The following is a 22,161-nucleotide window of genomic DNA, read 5'->3' as shown; positions in this document are numbered from 1 at the left end:
TTTGGATGATGGCGAGAGCTAGGATTGGCGAGATATACATCTCGAATCCTAGTCTCAGGAGTGCATGGTATACACCATGTTCCATTTCCATCTTTATTGAAAAGATCTTGAATATGAATTAATATTTTTTGAGTTTTTATTAGAAAAAGTGGCTTGACGTTGGATCAAGCGTTTGGTGAAAGTTTGAAAGAAATGGAATAAAATAGGAGGGAGAAATGAATTGATTCGTTTATTGAGAAAATACTCGACGTTGGATCGAGTCATTATTTTTGTATTTTTTTGGAAATGGTTGATTTTATTCTTGTGTTAGTAGCTAACTAAACAACCAAACAATAAAGAAATAAAATAGTACAAGATTATTACACATCGGGGGAGTGGGGTACATTTTGTCAAATGGGGATTAGAAAATCATGAAATAATTAAATCGGACCCAAACAACAAATAATGCATGAGTGTAAGTGCAAGAGAACCGGCTCATTGTAAGAAAGCCCAAGAGTAAGCTATGTGAGGTTGATGGCGATGCTCAAAAGCAATCGACTTACAAGGGTGTGAAAATGGGCTCGACATTGAATCGAGAAAAATATGATTTTTATAGTTTTAAAATGGTTTTGAATGAATGATGAAATTAAAAGAAAGCAGATCAACCATGAGTGTAATAAAAACATAAACAGAAAATAAAATGCTAAAAGAAAATAAAATGCTCAAAATGGGTATCGAACCCACTACACTAAAGACCATAGAAACCAACCCTCTCCACCAGGCCACTTATGACTAGTTGTTATTATAATACTAATTTAGCTATATAAACCAAGATAAATTAAAAAAAAGAATTAAAATAAAAAACTAATAAAAAAGAAACCTGTTGGACTACCCTAATAAATGATGGAGGAACCAAAAAATTAAAACTCAACCGCATGTTGGGTTTTCAAAAGAGAAATGGATTGGGAATACAAAACAATACACTAATATACACCTTTTTAATAAAACAGAGGAAAACTAAATACCGTTAATTAAATTTCTGGTTTAAAGCATGTTTTTTTTTGAAAAAATAAAAATAAATGAATAAAAAGTATAAGGAACAGTAATGAAAATCCTCTCATCCTCCTCACTCGCATCTTTCCGTCTCTCGCATGAATCTCCCTCACTCTCAACGCGCTCTCAACCTTCGCCCAATCTCCCAATCGCGACCTCAATCTATCAAATCACCTCTCATCAAAGCTCGCCATCGCCCTCCCTCATCGCTCAAGATTTTTCTCTCGCTCTCAATCTCCCTTTCGCTCTCGATCGCTACCCACGAACCCTCTCACGCTCTCAAACTCAATCAGTCATTCTCTATCAAATGCTCAGAGGAATCCAATCGAAAACTCACCTTCGGTGACGGTAATGACGAGCTCAGGTAAAGCTGGAATCTCCCATTCACTTCTTCTAATGCTGGTGTTCTTTTTCTCTTAGGATTAGGTTTTGATTCTTGCTTTCAAGTTTTCAATTCCGCCTCCTTCTCCCCTTTTTTCACTGATTTCTTTCTCCTATTTATGCTCTGTGAATTAGGGTTTCAATTGGTGCCCTTGTGTTCAAAAGCGTATCTCTGTAAAATCCTCTTTTATCTGCTCAGTTTGGATTGACCTGTTTAATGCTAAAACCGAAAACGGTATTCTGAACTCAAGCTTTCTTCTTCGCTTTTGTCTCAACTCTATTTTGGGTAATCTTCTGAATTTTACTGCCTTGCTGAGTTAATGTGTCCTTTTACTGCAGTGAAACACGATCAAATGAATGGAGAGGGGTTCTTTGCAATGCATTGAGGTTGGTGTTGCTTTACGACGAGTGCAAGTCCTTGGTCGAGCTTAGCTTTGACTTTCCTTGTGTTAATGCTGTAATTTTATGTTGAAGTGATGAAGTTGCCTTGTTCGAGTAACAATTGGATTAGTTTGGGATTTTGGTCTGTTTATGGTGCTCAATGCTCTCACATTACGGCTTATACGGTACGAGACTCCGTGGATCAAACTTCTTTCTTTGGTTAGTATCTGTTTCTTATCACTTGTCTTTAACCCCGCCTTTCACGTTTATCGCCGAGTCGGTGAGCTTATGAATAATTGTTGCATCTGATGTTTGTGCAGAATTCTTCCGGATTGCAAGCCCACGAATCCTCTTCCAACATGAACATTCAAAATAAGTTCGGCAGAACTGCTATTACCCATTGCTCGGCAGCAGTCGCCGAGCATACCCAAGACTGCTCCAAGTTGTGAACATAACTCTGAATTATTACCAACTTTTTCTATCTAACTACGAATGTCTTCTGCACATAGGTTGAGTCTTGATTTCGCACTTCCTAAATTCTGAGCATGGAATGCCCTCATGGCCTGTTGTACTAAGAAAGAAACTCTTTCCATAGATACATCTTTGTATATAACCGACTCGTTATTCTCTGTTGCTTCTGTTGTGTTGTGGCTGCATTCGGTATGCTTAACTGATGTGCCTCGGTTTGAAAACTTGTTTGAAACGACTAAGCTTGGTTGTGCTATGACAGGTACTAATGGATGCAGGACTAATCCATGGCCATTTCCTGCAGGATAATGATGGTGTGATGTTGTTGCAAAGCAAGATGACATAAGCTGCGACAACAATAGTGGTTAAACTGTCATGGAGCTCCTTGACCAACGGTTAGGGAATTGGTTAGCTAGTTATGAATTTTGTTAATTTGTGGCTTTTGGTCGATGGTTGATTATATTTTTGTAACACGTTTCCGCTGCAGGTTTGAGGTCTGTTAAATGACCGGATTGCGGATTGGTTCAGGTCGGAGAGGCAGATACCTTGGCGCCAGAAAGCTTCCCATATCAGGCCCGTGACAGATAGGTAGAGCATGCAATGCTTAGAAGTTGTGATGCAGTTGCAAAGAATGCGTAATAGGCCAAGGGTTGCATTTGAAAACATTGAGAAATCCTTTCCAAAACCTCGTCTGCTGTCGCATCAAAATTCCAATTGAGGGAGTTGGACTGAACTTACGCATCAAGATTCAAACAGAAGAGAAGTTCACTGAACCGCTGTTGACAGGATTCGGCAATTGCAGGGTAACTTCAATTTCTGTTTTTTTCTCTAAAACATGCTCCAAAATTTCCTCTAATTTTCTCTTGCGAGTTTGACGGTTTCATTAGGCGAACTGGTTGCTGCAACAGCAGCAGCAGCTTGAGGTTGGATATTTTCTTGATTGTCGTAGTGAATCTTTGCAGGTTTTGAACGGAGGTTGAGTTGTGAATTGGTTAGAAATTCAATTGTTCATTCGGTTAGAAGTTGAGAAGTGGTTAATGTCTGTTGGGGATTCAGTTGAGATTGTTTTGTGAGTTGTTTGGTTAAGTTCAACATGTATTGGAATTTCTGTTGAGTATTTTCGAATTGGAGAAAATTGGAGAGTGCTTCTTAACCTCATCAACGTTGTTCACAAGTGAAGCTTTTGGATCATCTAATGAAATTGCTACTATCTTCTCTTCTGTTGAGGTGTTAAGGGGCGCATTGCAATCCTATTGTTGCATTTGGAAAGGTTGCCGGTGGTTCGGGTCCTGAATCTGTGTCTGCAAGCCTTTGCTTGATGTCTCTTGCTATTGAAAAGAAAACCTCCGCCACGTTCATGTTTGTTTTTGCACTGGTTTCAAAGAACTTGATACCATACTCATCAGCAAGAACTTGACCTTTGGAGGTAGGTACAGCCCTTTTACTTTCATCCATATTAGCCTTGTTTCCCACAAGTATCTTGTTTACATTGTCAGAAGCATGTTGTTCAATATTGCGAACCCAATTCCTAATATTATTGAAAGATGCTTTATCAGTAACATCATAAACCAGCAAGATACCCATGGCTCCACGGTAATAAGCTGTAGTAATAGTTCTGAATCTCTCCTGGCCAGCTGTATCCCAGGTTTGCAACTTAATGCGTTTGCCATCAAATTCAATGGTTATTATCTTGAAATCAACTTTATGTTTTCGTTTTTCTTATTCTTTCTCATTTATCTCTGTGTAATATGATTGTGAATGCAGTGTACGAGTATATATTTCTTTGTGTTTGGCCTCTGGGAGCAAAAGTTCAGAACCTCGTTGCAAAGCTTTTGTACAGATTCATCATCAGGTACAGAATCTCTTCCCTTGCATCTTATCTTGACATGGCCAATCCCTTCCTTTGTCCAATCTGATAATGGATAGTAACGAGTAGTATTTGTCAGATCAACCACTAAACCAAGTTCTCTACCTAAAGCTCTCTGTTGAAGAATTGCTTGCTTGTTACTGATACCGTTGTGGTTAATATTGTGCAGGCAGTTTGTTATTTGTTGCAGAAAACAAGTCATAACAGTTCTGAACCGTTGGTTTTGTGGAAAGGTATTGGTCAAAGAGTTTGGACCGTGATCACATTTGGAGACACACCGTCCGCTCATGGATGCTTGGAATCTTCCTATCTTGGGATTATTGCTAATGAGCTAGGAGTTTGGCTATCATATCAAGTTGAACTATTATGGAATTTTGTTGTGATTTTTTGGTGAAATTTGGGAATTGGTTGTAATGTAGAAGTTAGTTGTAGGATATGGAAATGGATATGCAATGGTAATTAAATGTAATTGGACATGAAAATGTATGTATGAAAATGAGTTTGGAAATGTTTGAAAGCTAAATATTATTGAATGTTATGAAATGTGTGTATGTACTATTTTAATTTGAAAAGAGCTATGGATGGAAAATGGATCATGTTTGTGAGATTTTGCTTTGTTATTATTATTATTATTTTGACATGGTTATTCTAAGGTAATTGGATTGTTAATGAATGAAATGATTATTTGGACATTTGAATGGTGTAATGAATGTTTGAATTTGGTTTGAATGAAATGAATTTGTGGTTGTAGAAATGGATATGGATTTTAGAAATAATCTGAGACTAATCAAAATGTCAATTAAAAATCAAAAAAATCAAATAAAACTAATTAAAATCAAATTAATCTATAATTTGTTAAAATTACTTTGATATCAACTCTAACATTTATTTGGAAATTAAAATCAATTAGAGTTTGAATCATTAGTAAAACACAATTAAAATTAACTTGAAATTTGGAATTAGATTTACTTTGAAATTAAATTAAAATTGAAAATTAAAATCAAATAACTAAAATCCATTTTGTAATCACAAAGCACCATGACCAAAAAGCTAAATAATAACCAATGTTTATCACAAAATATGGATTTGGGAATGGATGATTGCCTTTGGTCCTGAATGTATGCAAATGAACTTTAGGCCAAGTGCCAAATAAAAATGAAAAAATGGAAAAAAATTCAGGACCAAAATCGGGGTATGACAGTTGCCCCTATTTAAGTATCTTCTACTAGAGAATATGAAGCAGGACACTCTTCATATGATCATAGTGGGAGATGGTTAAATACTAAGAAGACCCGGATTTTGATCCTGAATCCCCATGACATGATGTGATATGATATGATATGATATGATATGATATGATATGCATGAATGCATGAATATTTTTTTGTAATTTTTATCTGCTAGGGATATGGTGGACCCCTGACAGGAGATGCTACTAAACAGACCAAGCTGGGGAATACTGATGATCCACAGGGAGACAGACAAATGGGGTAAAAAAACAACTTGCTGGGGAAACAGTCCTGCTGGAGAATCAGACACACACTGGGGAGTATTCAAAGTGAGATTTGATAAACGACACTTAAAATACAAGGGATTTCGGTAGTAAGTTCACATATGACTTACCAAACCCAAATAAAGGAAAAGATGCTACAACAGGTTCATATATGACCTGACAACGCTGGGGAATATCAAGAAGTTCTGACAGCAGGTTCAGGTATGTCTTAACAAACTCAGAAGAATTCAAGAAAAGTGTATCAACATGTTCATATATAACCTGATAATACTGGAACAAACATAGAGAAAGGCTCTTCAGAACAGGTTCATGTATGACCTGACACCGGAATAAAGCTCAACAACAGGTTCATACATGACCTGAATAGTATTGAACAAACAGAGAAAAAAAATCTTCAGTACAGGTTCATGTATGACCTGACACCGGAATAAAGCTCAACAACAGGTTCATACATGACCTGAATAGTATTGAATAAAAATTGGAAAAACTCTTCAGAGCAAGTTCAAGTATGACCTGACCCCGGAATAAAAGCTCAACAACAGGTTCATACATGACCTGAATAGTATTGAACAAAAATTGGAAAAACTCTTCAGAGCAAGTTCAAGTATGACCTGACCCCGGAATAAAAGCTCAACAACAGGTTCATACATGACCTGAATAGTATTGAACAGAAATTGGAAAAACTCTTCAGAGCAAGTTCAAGTATGACCTGACCCCGGAATAAAAGCTCAACAACAGGTTCATACATGACCTGAATAGTATTGAACAGAAATTGGAAAAACTCTTCAGAGCAAGTTCAAGTATGACCTGACCCCGGAATAAAAGCTCAACAACAGGTTCATACATGACCTGAATAGTATTGAACAGAAATTGGAAAAACTCTTCAGAGCAAGTTCAAGTATGACCTGACCCCGGAATAAAAGATCAACAACAGGTTCATACATGACCTGAATAGTATTGAACAGAAATTGGAAAAACTCTTCAGAGCAAGTTCAAGTATGACCTGACCCCGGAATAAAAGCTCAACAACAGGTTCATACATGACCTGAATAGTATTGAACAGAAATTGGAAAAACTCTTCAGAGCAAGTTCAAGTATGACCTGACCCCGGAATAAAAGCTCAACAACAGGTTCATACATGACCTGAATAGTATTGAACAGAAATTGGAAAAACTCTTCAGAGCAAGTTCAAGTATGACCTGACCCCGGAATAAAAGCTCAACGACAGGTTCATACATGACCTGAATAGTATTGAACAAAAATTGGAAAAACTCTTCAGAGCAAGTTCAAGTATGACCTGACCCCGGAATAAAAGCTCAACAACAGGTTCATACATGACCTGAATAGTATTGAACAGAAATTGGAAAAACTCTTCAGAGCAAGTTCAAGTATGACCTGACCCCGGAATAAAAGCTCAACAACAGGTTCATACATGACCTGAATAGTATTGAACAGAAATTGGAAAAACTCTTCAGAGCAAGTTCAAGTATGACCTGACCCCGGAATAAAAGCTCAACAACAGGTTCATACATGACCTGAATAGTATTGAACAGAAATTGGAAAAACTCTTCAGAGCAAGTTCAAGTATGACCTGACCCCGGAATAAAAGCTCAACAACAGGTTCATACATGACCTGAATAGTATTGAACAGAAATTGGAAAAACTCTTCAGAGCAAGTTCAAGTATGACCTGACCCCGGAATAAAAGCTCAACAACAGGTTCATACATGACCTGAATAGTATTGAACGACAGGGAAAAAATCTTCAGAGCAGGTTCAAGTATGACCTGACACCTGAATAACAACAATTGGACTCTGACCGTAAGCAATGGACTACAACCACCCTTTAACGGATTTTTCCAACAAAAATTGGACTTGAAAATGACTGCGAAAATCGGACGTTGGTTTAAGGGCACCAAATACAAACTGGAATCAAAGGTCAAAAGATCTAGGATCGACAACAAGACCTGGGTCAATGCAAAATGAGCACGAAGTACATTTCGGCTATGCATGATTTGAATTTCCTTTTATGCATGATATATGAATGATCATGATTATGAGAATGCTGACACTGGGAGTTTGTAAAGGCTTTTTACGGAAGCTCATGATTCCTCAACACCGAGAACTCAACCAAATATTTTATGATAGATGTTGTCAAAGGAGGATCCTATCCAGTTGATGGCCACAGCTTAGCCAACGGATGCTTTTGTAGGATTAATGAATCGTGCTAGCATAATTTTCGGGCACTCGTCTTAAACTCAATAGTTGTTGACGTATGACAGAATTTATTTGAGCAGTTTAAAAGCACGAAGAAAGAGGTTCTGCCCCTCTGTGGCTCATCTTGCCCCAGTTTGTTGGGACTTTGGAGATGTTCACTTTGAAAGTGAGTTTGGAAACAACTTGCCATGAGACTACCTCGAGATGGCTTGCCCCAAGTGTTTGTAACTTGCAGTAGTCTGATCTTGACTATTATGGAATTTTGTTGTGATTTTTTGGTGAAATTTGGGAATTGGTTGTAATGTAGAAGTTAGTTGTAGGATATGGAAATGGATATGCAATGGTAATTAAATGTAATTGGACATGAAAATGTATGTATGAAAATGAGTTTGGAAATGTTTGAAAGCTAAATATTATTGAATGTTATGAAATGTGTGTATGTACTATTTTAATTTGAAAAGAGCTATGGATGGAAAATGGATCATGTTTGTGAGATTTTGCTTTGTTACTCCCTCCGTTTTTTTTAAGTGTCGTTTTAGAAGATTTTTTTTGTTCCTATTTAAGTGTCGTTTTGATGTTTTAATGTTACAATTTGTCAATTATACCCTTACTATTTAAATAACTCAACTTTATATTTTCCATAAATTTTTCTTTCTTAATATATGTAATAACTCACTCCACATTTTCCATAAAATTCTCTTTCTTAATACGTACTCTCATTCCCATACATAACTCCCATTCCTATTCAAAGTATTGGCTGGTCAATAAAAATTAAATTCAAATGATAGCTTCCAATGTTACATAGAAAAATGTATTAGCATTAAATTTTGTCAAAGGAACAAATTTACCAATTGAAGACTTAAAATTCTATAAAAAGGATCAGTAGCATTGTTTAAATTATCAAGTGCAAAACAAAAGAGCTCTGGTGGAAACAACAAAAGACTCCATGGTTGTTCAAAAAAAAGAAAGAGTGGAAGACTCATTGGAGCAAGAAGAAGGAGAAATAGTGGAAGACTCTTTTGACAAGATACAAGAACAAGATGACAACGAAGATGAAGTATTATCAAGAGTTGTATTGGATTTTGATTTAAATGAAGAGGCAGATTATGAATTTGATTTGAACAAATTTCCTGAAGAAGAAGAAGAAGAAAACAGAAAAGAATCTTCCCAGCATGTTGAGTTTCGACCTGTGATAAAAAAGATGATAAAAAAACTTCTTCCAAAATTTTATTGAAAAATATTTGTGAACTAAGTATGGAGTATCTATTTTAGATTTGGCTTAAGTGCATAAGGTATAGGAGTTGTTATTTAAGAAGTCATTGTTATTGTTTTTTTTATTTACTCCTTGTTATTGCTTAATAAGTATGGAGAAGAATTCCTTGTTATTGCTTTTTTTATTGATACAATTTAGGAACTGCATTTCTTACGTTCATTCTTATTGTATTTTTTTTATTGAATTCCTATATTTGCTAAAGTTTTGGAACTTAACTTGTTACGTGCAGGAACATTATTTTTTTATGGCTAAAGTTTAGGAATTTTAAAAAAAAAAAACTATTTGAAATTTTCAAATGTGACTACATCCCAATTACAATAAGTATTACTCCATGTTTAAGTAATTTTTGACTTCTTGTACTAATATTGGATCACACTTAATTTGAATTGGTAGTTGTCCTACTCTTTCAAGCCTTTCCTTATTTACATGAGGAATTTTATATTTATTGGAACCTTTCTCTTTCATGATCTCTATCATGCATAGTTGCAATGATACAAATATACGATTGGACTTAATTGAAGGAAAATTTTCAAATGACTTCACCACTGCACTGATAAGTTCATCAATAGTTTTCGGTGCTTCCTTGTATTGCAATGATTGTATAGCCGAGAAAAAACCAAGGTCTAAGATATTCAAATCTGGAGAGTTTGCAGGCTGACACATTAAACGAATATCAAACCCATCCTTGGTGGCAGCTTCACGGAATAAAGGATCATCATGGTTTATATGCGTCCTTGCGTTATCCTGCTGGATAAATATTGTTGACTCAAATTCATCTCTTGGCCATTTTTCTCTTATAGCGGGTAGAACTTTGTCAATAAGGAATGATCTTACCACATCTCTATTTACCGTAGTTATTGCTTTTGTTACCACTGTTCCCGCAACTCTGTTAATACTTGACCTTATAGCCGGTTCATGGGTAACAAACGGAAAAACACCAATTTTACCCGAAAAAGTTTCATTTTCTTCTGAGTCAAATCGTGGTCGAGTTTGAGCAACTAAGAACATAACTTTGGCAATGAAATTTTTGCTCTTACATGTCCGATATGGCTCATCTTCATCTGGGAGCAAATAATACTTCTCGGATTTTTTAGTCATATAAAACCATTTTTCATCAATATGAATAATATTGTGCATGCTCTTAAACATTGGATCATGTGGTGTACCTTCAAGCATTGATAAACAAAATTCCAGCCTAGATATTTTGTTTTCTTCTTTCAACAGTGGTTTTATGGCATTTGAATTACGCCGTATAGCCCCTGATTTTATAAGCCTGAACACCGATGTTGGATTGGTTTTCAACGCAAAAGCTAAAGATCGAATGTTTGTTCTTTGACTGAAAGGAAGTTCACGAATTTGATTCTCATCAATTGAAATTCTCTTACGTCCACAATTTTTTGTCTTCCTATGAGAGACATCACGTGTTTCACTTTCTTTTGCTCTTTTCCAAATACGTTGAACAGTTCTTAGAGGAACCGAATTTGATGAAGCCACCTCATTTGTAGCTCCTTTACGTAATTTTCCATCAACGTTTTTTTGTAGTAGCTCATGATAAATATACATGCGTTCTTCATTGCTTAAGATTCTTAATCTCTTTTTTTCTCTAGGTTCTGCTTCAACATTTTCTGCAATATACACTGTAAATTTTTAAAAAAACAAAACGATTACTAGAAACAAGCAAAACTTAGATTTGAATTACGCCACAATATGATTCCACCATTATTTTACATAAAAACATGAGATAAAAACATGAGATAAATTATAGGAATTAAAAGTAACCAAACACACATGAAATTAAAAAATATACCTGTGTCATTGTTTGTTTCAACCTCCTCTTGTAAGTTATCTTCACAGGACTCATCAATATTATTGGTTGCTTCAAACTCCTCTTCTAAGTTATCTTCATCAAACTCATATAACTCAAATATATGTTGGTTTGTTAATGATGTTTCTGTATCACTATCTAAATCCATATTTTATGAGTTGTAAATATTTTGAACTTATAATATGAAACCATACTATATGTACTACTGGTTTTAATTTTTCGGTGGGAAACTTAAGTTTTTATTAAAATAATTGGAGGGAATATTTTTTCCTTTAGCCATTCATTGAAACAATAAGCAATAAGTTTTCCTTTAGCCATTAATGAAAATGCAAGCAGTACGTATTCCTATAGCAAGCAATATTAATTCCAAAAATTTAGGAGTAGTTGAAAAATGCAACGGAAGAGAGAGAGAGTTATGTGGAGAAAATTATGGAATTAGTTATTTGAAGTAAATAATTTAATGAGTACTTATATTAATGAATTTTATTTAGAAAGAGAAAGTATATGGTGGATTAAAATGAGGGTACAATGGGAAAAAAATTATAACAATTCATTTATCTTGGTTGGAGAGCTTTATGCTAAAACGACACTTAAAAAGAAACGGAGGGAGTATTATTTTATTTTTTTTGACATGGTTATTCTAAGGTAATTGGATTGTTAATGAATGAAATGATTATTTGGACATTTGAATGGTGTAATGAATGTTTGAATTTGGTTTGAATGAAATGAATTTGTGGTTGTAGAAATGGATATGGATTTTAGAAATAATCTGAGACTAATCAAAATGTCAATTAAAAATCAAAAAAAGCAAATAAAACCAATTAAAATCAAATTAATCTATAATTTGTTAAAATTACTTTGATATCAACTCTAACATTTATTTGGAAATTAAAATCAATTAGAGTTTGAATCATTAGTAAAACACAATTAAAATTAACTTGAAATTTGGAATTAGATTTACTTTGAAATTAAATTAAAATCAAATAACTAAAATCCATTTTGTAATCACAAAGCACCATGATCAAAAAGCTAAATAATAACCAATGTTTATCACAAAATATGGATTTGGGAATGGATGATTGCCTTTGGTCCTGAATGTATGCAAATGAACTTTAGGCCAAGTGCCAAATAAAAATGAAAAAATGGAAAAAATTCAGGACCAAAATCGGGGTATGACAATTCTGAAATACATATTTTCATTCTTGACATAAATCCATAAATATGTTTTTCAGAATGAACACGAAGCTATCTTCCGCAAAGGGTTTTGTAAATATATCAGCCAATTGATGGTCTGTATCAACAAAATTTAGATGAAAAATACCCTTCTGAACATTGTCACGTAAAAAGTGATGTTTAATTTCAATATGCTTAGCCCTAGAATGTAAGATAGGGTTCTTAGATAAACAAATAGCAAAAGTATTATCTCGGAGAATAGGAATGTTACTCTCAGATATATGGTAATCTTCCAATTGACTTTTCACCCAGAGTATCTGAGTGTTGCACCCAGAAGTTGTAATATATTCAGCTTCAGTTGTTGAAAGCGCAATTGTTGATTGTCTCTTGCTCGATCATGAGATCAGATTATCAACTAGAAATCGGAAACTTCCAGAAGTATTTTTCCTTTCTATTATGTCTCCAGCATAGTCAGCATCACAATAGCCTACTAATTTGTATTCACTTGATTTTCTATAAAACAAACCAAGGTTAATAGTACCTTTCAGATACCTAAAGATTCTCTTAACAGTGGTTAAGTGAGTTTCCCTAAGATCTGATAGGAAGCGAGCACATAAGTAGACACTGACTAAAATATCAGGACTAGAAAAGGTTAGATACAAAAGAGAGCTTATCATACCTCAGAATAGCTTCTGATTAACCTTACTGCTTACCTCTTCTTTCTACAGAATACATGTGAGATGCATTAGAGTCTTTGCTTTCTTACATTTTGATAAGTTAAACTTCTTCAGAGGTTCCTTTGTGTATTTTATCTGATGAATGTATGTTCCTTCTGAACGTTGGTCAATCTGGATTCCCATAAAGAACTTGAGTTCTCCCATCAAACTCATTTCAAATTCTGCTTGCATTGACTTAGCAAAATCCTTGCACAACGACGCATTAGCAAAACCAAAAATAATATCATCAACATAAATTTGCACAACCAGAATACCATTCTTAAAGGTTTTGCAAAAGAGAGTTTTGTCCATTTTCCCTCTGATAAAATTATTTTCCAAAAGAAGTTACTTAGTCTATCATATCAAGCTTTGGGAGCTTGCTTCAGACCATATAACAATTTTTTCAGTTTAAAAACAAAATCAGGATTTTGAGAAATTTCAAAACCAGGAGGTTGATGCACATATACTTCTTCAGAATTATATCCATTTAAGAATGCACTCTTAATATCCATCTGATAAAGGATGATGTTATGATTGACTGTAAAAGAAATTAAAATGCGAATATACTCTAACCTGGCAACTGGAGCAAAGGTTTATGTATAGTTTATACCTTCTTGCTGACTATAACCTTGTGCTACCAGTCGAGCTTTGTTTCTGACAACCTCGCCTTTACCATTGAGCTTGTTTCTGAAGACCCATCTAGTTCTAATGACATGGAAACCCTTTGGTTTCTGAACAAGATCTGATACGTCGTTTCTGGTGAGTTGATTCAGTTCTTCTTGCATATCCAGAATCCATTCATTATCCAGAAGAGCTTCATCAATAAATGTGGGTTCTATCAGAGATACCAAACCTAGAAGAGTCTCTTCAGAAGGTCTAAATGAAGATCTTGTTCAGACTATAGCATTTTTATCTCCCAGAATCAGTTCTTTAGAATGAGAGGTTATGATGAGTCGAATCAACGATAGCTTCTGGTTGAATCGTTTCTTCAGATTCTTTAGCTTTTCCTTCTAAGTCTTTTTCTCCATAATCAGTGTCCTTGGATTCTGAAAGATTGATCTTCAGATCTGCAAATTTCTCAACTAGCTTTGACTTTTCAGGGTCAAGCTTATCATTGAATCTAACATGAATTGATTCCTCAATAATTCATGTTTCTGTGTTAAAGATTATGTAGCTTTTAAAGTGTTAAGAATATCCTAACAATAAAGACTTTTGTGCTTTAAAATAAAACTTGCCAAGATTCTCTTTAGTGTTCAACATGAAATATTTACATCCAAAAGGGTGAGAGTAAGAAATGTTGGGTTTTCTGTTCTTTCATAATTCATAAGGAATCTTACCCAGAATATGTCTGATAGGAATCCTATTCTGAATATAACAAGTTGTGGTAACTGCTTCTGCCCGGAAATGCTTAGCCATATCAGTTTCTTGGATCATGGTGCGAGCCATTTCTGGCAAAGTCCTATTCTTCCTTTCTATAACTCCATTTTGCTGTGGAGTTCTAGGACAGGAGAAATCATGGGAAATACCATTTGAATCAAAAAGATTCTCAAAATGTTTATTTTCAAATTCGCCACCATGATGACTTATGACTTTGACTATTTTGAATTCCATTTCTGTTTGCACTAGTGAGCAGAAGGTATATAACACAGAGTGTAACTCATCCTTGTGTTTCAAGAACTTTACCCATGTCCAACGACTTTAGTCATCAACTATGACCAATCCATAATTCTTTCCATTGATGGAGGCAGTTTTCACTGGTCCAAACAAATCAATGTCCAGAAGTTCTAACGGTCTAGAGATAGAAATAACAGTTTTCACTTTGAAGGATGTTTTTAAAAACTTACCTTTCTGACATGCTTCACAAAGAGCATCTGAAGTAAACTTCAGGTTGGGTAAACCTATGACTAATCTAAGCTTATTTAGATGATAAATCCTTCTCATGCTAACATGGCTTAAACTTCTATGTCATACTCATTGCTCCTCATTAACAGACATTAGACATTTTACATTTTGATCTTCAAGATTAGAAAGTCTAATTTTATAAATTTTGTTCTTTCTCTTTTTGTTAAAAAGGATAGTACCATCTTTCTGACTGACAGCCTTACACGACTTTTCATTAAAAATGATATCATAACCATTGTCACTAAGTTGACTAATAGACAACAGGTTATGCATCAGACCATCAACTAAAAGAATATTAGTAATAAAAGGAATTTACAGTTACCAATAGTTCCAGAGCCAATGATCTTTCCTTTCCGGTTTCCTCTGAAACCAACGAAACCTCTAGGCTTAAGTTCCAAATATTTCAACCTAGACCTTCTACCTATCATGGGTCGCAAGCATCCATTGTCCAGGTATCATGACTGGTGTTTAAGCTGAGTTGCTAAGGATGTCTGCAACATAAATTATTTTATCCTTAGGTACCCACTTTCTAGGTCCTTTCTTGTTAGTTTTCCCAAAGTTTCTTACAACTTTGGGTCTTTTAGAAGAAGGATAATCATGGGGAATTTGTGCATGATACTTAGGTTTTAAAACTGAGTTCTTATCCTTTGTATGTTTTTGTGTCTGTGCAGAAATATCAAGCTCAGTGCCAGGCACAAAATGCACATAAAGAGGTTTTGGTTTTACCTTCTGGCTTTCGTCAGGTTTTATAGTTTTTGTACAACCTAAACCTTTCTTGTCATTTCTGCTAACTCCATAGATTAAGGAAGATATTTTTCTTCTATTTATGCTTTTAGCTAGAAAGTACTGGAATGCTCTGTCATATCTAATGACACAATCAGTACCAGAAGCTTCTGAGATTATTTCCTCCTCTAGTTTTGAAAATTTTCTTTTCGAAGCAGAGTTGTTACTTTCTAAAGAAACTACTTTTTTATTTAGAGGGTAAATATCTTTCTCAAGCTCACTCTGAGTTTCAGATGCAATTACTTGGACTTGTTTAAGGTCCTTGTATTTACTCTGAAGACTCTGGTACTTTTCCAGCATTTCAGAGAGACATGATTCAATATCAGAACTAGATAGGTTAGAAAATACCGCTTCAGAATTGGAGTCGGATTTTGATTCTGATAATACCTTGTCTTTTGGTTCTTCAGAACCTGTGGGATCATTTGTAGTTGCCATCAGTGCAACGTTGGATTTTTCTTCTTCATAAATTTCTTCTTCTTATTCTAAGTCATCCCATGTAGCCATCAACCCCTTCTTTCCTTTTTAAAAATTCTTCTTAGGCCTTCTGTCCTTTTTCAGCTTAGGAAAATCATTTTTGTAATGGTATGACTCCTTGCACTCAAAGCAGATAACTTTTTTTCCAGAACCTTGCTTATTCTTTCCAAACGAAGAATCAAAGCGAACAGCAGTCCTTCTGACTCCTCTGAACTTTCCTTTATCATTTTGCTTGTGTTTCCAAAGTATGTTGACTCTCTTTGAGATTAGAGATAGTTCATCATCATCATCTTCTGATTCTTCATCAGATCCTTTTGATTCTTCCTTAGCTTGATAAGCTTTTGTCTTCCCAGGCTTAGATTTTAGAGCAACGGATTTACCTCGCTTCTGAGGTTCATCTTCTTCGAGCTCAATCTCGTGACTTCTTAAAGAACTAACGAGTTCTTCAAGATTGATATTATTCAGATCCTTTGCTAACTTTAAAGCAGTTACCATAGGTCTCCATTTTTTGAGATGACTTTTGATAATCTTCTTAACATGGTCAGTTGTAGAGTATCCTTTGTCCAGAACTTTCAGTCCTGGAACAAGCATCTGAAACCTTGAGAGCATAGTCTCAACTGTTTCATCATCTTCCATTTTGAATGCCTCGTACTTCTGGATTAAGGCCAAGGGCTTTGTCTCCTTTACTTGAGCATTCCCCTCATGAGTCATCCTCATAGAGTCAAAAATGGATTTGGCAGAATCTTTGTTTGTTATCTTCTCATACTCCGTATAAGAGATAACATTTAGCAATATGGTTCTGGCCTTATGATGATTTTTGAAATCTTTCTTTTGTTGATCAGACATAGTATTTCTCACTATAATATTTGCTTCAGCATTCACTGGATGAACATAGCCATCGACTACAAGATCCCATAGATCAACATCTTAACCAAGAAAGAAAAATTATATTCTATCTTTCCAATAGTTAAATTTCTCACCATCAAAGGTTAGTGGTTTTGCATTGTAGTGATCTCTTTCATTATTGTTAACAACGTTAGCAGCATTAGCAGCAACCATGTTTCTTACACAAACTGGATCGGTACCGAACACGGTGAGGTGTTGATAAAACTTTTATCACAATCAGAATCGGAGCTCTGATGCCAATTAAAGATGTGTAAAACATAAGAAATAAGGGTTTGAATTGGGTTTTACAAGCAAAAGTTTTTTCCAAAACAAGAACACCACTACCAAGTTAATAACAAAGAGATAAAAACACAATTATTTTTATCCTGGTTCGCTTAAAACTCAAAGCTACTCCAGTCCGTTTATCTTGGTTCGCTTAAAACTCAAAGCTACTCCAGTCCACCCGCCAAGATGATTTTTCCTTATACACAAGGACTTAATCCACTATAATCAACAGATTACAATAATCACAAAGAATAACCTTCTTTGTCTTCTCAAGGATCCAACTATATCCTAGTCTCCTTAAGGACTCGCAAAGAACAACCCTCTTTGTCTTCTCAAGGATAACCTCCTCAAAGAATCAAACAAACAGTTTGAATAATATTTTATGTGTTACAAGTTGCTTCTATACAAGTAGATTTTACACAAATGAATAACAAACACATAAAGAAAAATTATGTACAAACAATTGATAGATTTTCACAAAGAAATAGACTTGTCAAAATATTGTGTTACTAGTGTTTTCTTCAAGTCTCCAAGTATCACTTATATAGCATAAGAAGAAGACCGTTGGAGGGCAAAAGGGGAAAAGTTCATAGAGCGGTTATCCAATATTGGATGGGAAAGGAGTGATACTCGTATTATCCTTCGCCCACAAAATCAGTGACATGTGTGATGTACAATACTGCCCTTCCCCATGAAATCAAGTAGTGGAAAGGATGTTCAATTTGTACTATGTACTATTTGATCACGTTCCCATTTGATCTTATTTTCAAGTTCATTGGATTTTGATGAAAGTTGATGAAACATGAAATGAAGAAACATAAAGCTGGACTCAAAATCTTTGGTCAGAACCTTGACAGCGTCAGTAGTCTGGCTTGAGATCTTCAGTATCTTCAGAATCTTCAGAGTCTTCATAATCTTCAGTCAGAACCTTGATAACTTCAATTGTCTGGCTTAAGATCTTCAGAATCTTCATATACAAAACACAACTTCAGAAGCTTTCCATTCTTCAGAAGTTTGGTGATCAGAGTCACGTCCAGAAGCATGAACTAAGAGAATATTGCAGCAGCAACGAAGTGTCTCCTCAGAAGCTTCTCAGGAGTGAATTAGCATAGAAGTAGAAAGATCATTGCAGCAACAATATTGAACATCTTTTAGAACTTCTAATAACTAGCACAGAAGCGAATTTGGAACACATTGTTCAGAAACTAAAGATGTTACACGTCATATATTCAGAATCAGAATTGGCTATTAAAGCTACACAATAATAGACAATTAGTGTAACAAAATTATTCTCACACAAATACAATATTGTTATCATCAAAACTCAAGGTATAGATGCAGAACCAAATCTTGTTCTAAAAATATCTCTTTAATTTTTTTCACAACTCACTTGGCTTTGGCACTCACACATACTAAAATGAAATCCTCATACATATTGTTAACCCAAGTATCAACAATATGATCTCTAACTTTTTTGTTTGTGGAATCACGATCATTCTCCATCCTAAAAGATTTAATGAAATAGTCAGTCAATTGTTTGTTTCGGGAAATCTCAACAAGTCCCAGAGCCACAAGAGACAGCAAGGAAAGAATGGAACCGACACACATGCCCCTAACAGTAAGACTATTGTGCCCCTCATCTCTTTTGGAGAAATCATTTGCACCTCTAATAGAAAGAAAGCTAGAGGGTTCACTATCATCCTCAATGAAACCCCTTTTGAACCCAGAGTTATCACTAACCACAACAAAATTCGCAATAGGTTGGTTAACTTATAAAGAGTCAACATTGGAAATTCTTTGGTTCATTATCCTAGTACCGGAAGAAGAATCATTGCTATTAGGTATGTTTATTACATTTGCAGATACATTTTCTATGTGGGTCATATCTAGAATAGTGAAGGAAAGCAATGAATTATAAACAAGAAAGAGAGATATGGTACTTGAAAGAGTAAAAAATGGAGATAACATGTAAAGAAGATGACTCAGAAGATGCGTTGAATCATAAAATGTATAACACATAAGGATAAAGATGATGAAAATGGTGTTGCCAAAGTTCAAAGAAGAAAGTTAAAGTGTATAGATGAAATAGAACTTGTAGTTTGTGTAAAGAGCGAAAAGAGTTTTGAAATTTTAAGCGGTTGTTATATAGGAAAGCGAGGCAGATCAATCAAAGGTTTGGAATGAAAGAAAATGGAAAGGAAAAAAAATAGTTGAATTTCACCTTAGGAATACAATGACCCTTGAGTGCATTTGAGTATCCAAAGACGAGACGTCACTCCATGGTCTAAAAACCTAGGGTCATGTGTCAAAGAGATCCTATGAAACATCTCAGTGAAAAGAATTACATTTAATGCATATGTTCCCTAGGGTATCCACGTTGGTTATGTCTCTTCCACTTCTCCAAGCAACAACTCTGGTGTGGGGAACAAGACTCAATTCTCTAAAAAGCTTTCCGCTACCAGACACGTCAAGAAATCTTAGAGACAACTGTTCTAGACCGAACAAATGTGACAATAAAAGGAGACCCACACCTGATCCAAATTTGGAAGACCTCAACCAACTCCATACAAAATGGAGCGAAGGTGAAGGAAAATGTATGTTTCAAACTCATTTATCACTCTCATGTCATTTCTTATTCTCAGACAAATTTATACATTTGAATGTTAACTTTATAGATCAACCCCTCTTCATTATACCAAAAATTCAAATTCACTTTAACAACTCATTACATCATCATTTATCGAACAATTATAGTTTCACCGCATGATAATTTTACGGAAAAACATTATTTTTTTTATATTAACATATCTATATGTATTCGCATCATACCTTTGGTCTCTTCACGAATTTAAATTTTTTGAACTCATAAACCATAAAACTTGGTAGTACTAGTTTTGTTTAGAGGCAAAGGTGGAGGCTAGAGTGGTAGGAGACCTCAATGGAGTGGTTGAAATTAGAGAGTTGTATCATGTCACGTCTGGAGCATTATCGATGTGTCAAATCATGACAAATGGTAGAGAGAAAAAAAAATCAAAAATTTTAAAATACGAGTATAAAATCCGGATTTTAAAAATAGAAGAATTGAAAATTAATTTGATTCACTCTTTTCTTTGTTCATAGTACTATTTATATTTCTATAACATAAGAACCGGCAATTCCACATGAGGTAGCAAAACAGGAAAATTTCCCTGTCATACATATTATATGATTGTGTTGTGCACGACATATTCAACTCATTTTCATGTTTTGATCACATATTGGAAAGAGACAAGTTAGGTAGAGAGAGAGAGAGAAAAAAATGGATGTGAAGAAAATAGTAGTGGTTGTAGAAGATGTAGATGCAGCTAGAACAGCTCTGAAATGGGCTCTATTAAACATCATTAGATACGGTGACATAATCACACTTCTTCATGTTTATAATTCCAATTCCAACACAAGATCAAAAGGTAGAAGTAGAAGTAGAGGTCGTCTTGTTCGTCTCAACGGTTTTCGATTAGCACTTTCGTTTCAAGATATTTGCAACAATTATCCAAATGTATGTATAAGCTGTTGATGAGTTTTTGTTGTTGTGATTGATGTTTTATGTTAAAATTAACGGAGGATATATAATGTTAGGATTGTGTTGCAGACAAAGGTTGAGATTATTGTGACAGAAGGGGACCAAGAAGGAACAAAGATTGCTGCTACTGTTAGAGAGATTGGTGCTTCTATGCTTGTTCTTGGACTCCATGATCATAGTTTTCTTTACAAGTAAGTCATTTTCATGAATTATTTTTCAATTTTACTAGAGAATTGAAAGGAAAATTAAACACTAAATTAGAGAGGGATTATATAGTTTTTATTTTCTTTTTTTAGATTTCACACTTGTTGTGTTGTTTTGGGTGCATTAATTAAAAAGGTTTGTGCCAGTGAGGTAGAAAATTTGGTCACCAAAAGATTTGGCAAATGCATGTGCTTTCATTAATGGTGCCAGAACATGCCAAATATTTTTGGGATTTTTTCCAGTAAAAGAAGCACTTTTATATCTTGCGTTTAGAAATCACTATGTTCTACTAGTACCTATGTAAATAGTAATTGTCTTTTCTCAAAATTACTTTTGTTAATGTTTTTCTTGATTTGTTAATTACTACAGATTTACAATGGCTCATTCCCACAATAATTTCAACTGCAGAGTACTTGCCATTAAGCAGTCTCATCATCATGATATATCATCATCGTCGTCAGTGGCTGTATTAGACAGTTCAACCAACTTTGACTTTTCTCAGATTGACATTTCTAGATTACAGTGAGTTTTTTCATTATAAAATCAGTCATAGTAGTGAAATATTCATCATCATGATACTGAGTTTTAGAGTTGCATTTGCAGAGTTCCTTATATCCCTTCACCAAAAATTCCATACAGAATATGTCCAAACCCATCTGCAATTATTTGGAGATCAAGAAGAGCAAGGAGAAGCTGATCATGCACGTTCTATGTTCAGATACTACTTCACATAAACATTGTATACAAAACAAAAGTACAATTAATTAAGATAGTTGTATAATTTAGTAGTTGTTTATGACATGTCTTGATAATTTTCTGATTGTATAAAAGGATTTGTTACACGAATCTTGGGCAGTGTAGATTATGTCCAAGAGGTTATGACATGCCTCACTGACGCACCACAATTTTCCTTACTTATTCATTACACGACAACCATGTGTCACTTCCACCATAACTTCTTCATGGAACTAGTTGAATTATAAAAATTAAGTGCATTGTCTCATTTCCTGTCCCACTTAATATATTATTGAGTAACTATTTTATGTCCTAGCTGTTGTCAGTTTTTAACTTCCATATAGTTTAATAAAAGGACACAGAATGAGACGTATTATTAAGACAAGTGATTTCACTTTCTTTATGTCACTATTTTTGTATGAATTTGTAGTATAAATAAAAGTGAGGGAGAAAAATCTGGATAAATTAATTATGACACTTCTATTAGAGG

At 34.7% G+C, this 22,161-nt stretch overlaps 3 protein-coding genes across 6 annotated transcripts; 1 reads left to right on the top strand and 2 right to left on the bottom strand.

Annotated features, from left to right (window-relative positions):
• Window positions 1-3,492: 3,492 nt before the first annotated feature.
• LOC127090419 (ras-related protein RABE1c) lies at window positions 3,493-4,331 on the bottom strand. Its single transcript, XM_051029398.1, has 2 exons — window positions 4,088-4,331; window positions 3,493-3,962 (listed from the first exon to the last, which is right to left on the bottom strand). Exons 1-2 carry the CDS (start codon window positions 4,329-4,331, stop codon window positions 3,493-3,495), a joined length of 714 nt encoding a protein of 237 aa, XP_050885355.1.
• Window positions 4,332-9,454: 5,123 nt separating this feature from the next.
• Window positions 9,455-11,545, bottom strand: LOC127090402 (uncharacterized). Its single transcript, XM_051029397.1, has 2 exons — window positions 10,938-11,545; window positions 9,455-10,767 (listed from the first exon to the last, which is right to left on the bottom strand). The coding sequence occupies exons 1-2, from the start codon at window positions 11,101-11,103 to the stop codon at window positions 9,455-9,457; spliced, it is 1,479 nt and encodes a 492-aa protein (XP_050885354.1). The 5' UTR covers window positions 11,104-11,545.
• An 8,709-nt stretch (window positions 11,546-20,254) lies between these two features.
• LOC127097051 (uncharacterized) lies at window positions 20,255-21,939 on the top strand. Of its 4 annotated transcripts, none has more exons than XM_051035775.1 (4): window positions 20,255-20,708; window positions 20,802-20,923; window positions 21,345-21,458; window positions 21,576-21,939. In XM_051035775.1, the coding sequence occupies exons 1-4, from the start codon at window positions 20,472-20,474 to the stop codon at window positions 21,631-21,633; spliced, it is 531 nt and encodes a 176-aa protein (XP_050891732.1). In that variant the 5' UTR covers window positions 20,255-20,471; the 3' UTR covers window positions 21,634-21,939. The 4 variants fall into 4 exon arrangements, with proteins under 4 accessions (XP_050891732.1, XP_050891672.1, XP_050891613.1 ...); XM_051035715.1 differs by having other exon boundaries at window positions 20,257-20,708; window positions 21,540-21,939; XM_051035656.1 differs by having other exon boundaries at window positions 20,257-20,708; window positions 21,306-21,458.
• The last annotated feature ends 222 nt before the right edge of the window (window positions 21,940-22,161 follow it).

The sequence above is a fragment of the Lathyrus oleraceus genome, chromosome 1 (assembly GCF_024323335.1).
Source record: "Lathyrus oleraceus cultivar Zhongwan6 chromosome 1, CAAS_Psat_ZW6_1.0, whole genome shotgun sequence".
In the NCBI taxonomy this organism is placed as follows: Eukaryota; Viridiplantae; Streptophyta; class Magnoliopsida; order Fabales; family Fabaceae; genus Lathyrus; species Lathyrus oleraceus.
Note: the sequence above shows the minus strand (reverse complement) of the source record. Positions and strands in the feature narration are given on the sequence as shown.

Coding starts and splice junctions, on each gene's coding strand:
- LOC127090419 (XM_051029398.1), bottom strand. CDS start 4,331: ATGACTTGTTTTCTGCAACAAATAACAAACTGCCTGCACAATATTAAC. Junction 3,963..4,087: donor TGAATCTGTACAAAAGCTTT/GCAACGAGGTTC, acceptor GAAAACATAAAG/TTGATTTCAAGATAATAACC.
- LOC127090402 (XM_051029397.1), bottom strand. CDS start 11,103: ATGGATTTAGATAGTGATACAGAAACATCATTAACAAACCAACATATA. Junction 10,768..10,937: donor TGAAACAAACAATGACACAG/GTATATTTTTTA, acceptor AAAAATTTACAG/TGTATATTGCAGAAAATGTT.
- LOC127097051 (XM_051035595.1), top strand. CDS start 20,472: ATGGATGTGAAGAAAATAGTAGTGGTTGTAGAAGATGTAGATGCAGCT. Junction 20,709..20,801: donor TTTGCAACAATTATCCAAAT/GTATGTATAAGC, acceptor ATTGTGTTGCAG/ACAAAGGTTGAGATTATTGT. Junction 20,924..21,305: donor GATCATAGTTTTCTTTACAA/GTAAGTCATTTT, acceptor TAATTACTACAG/ATTTACAATGGCTCATTCCC.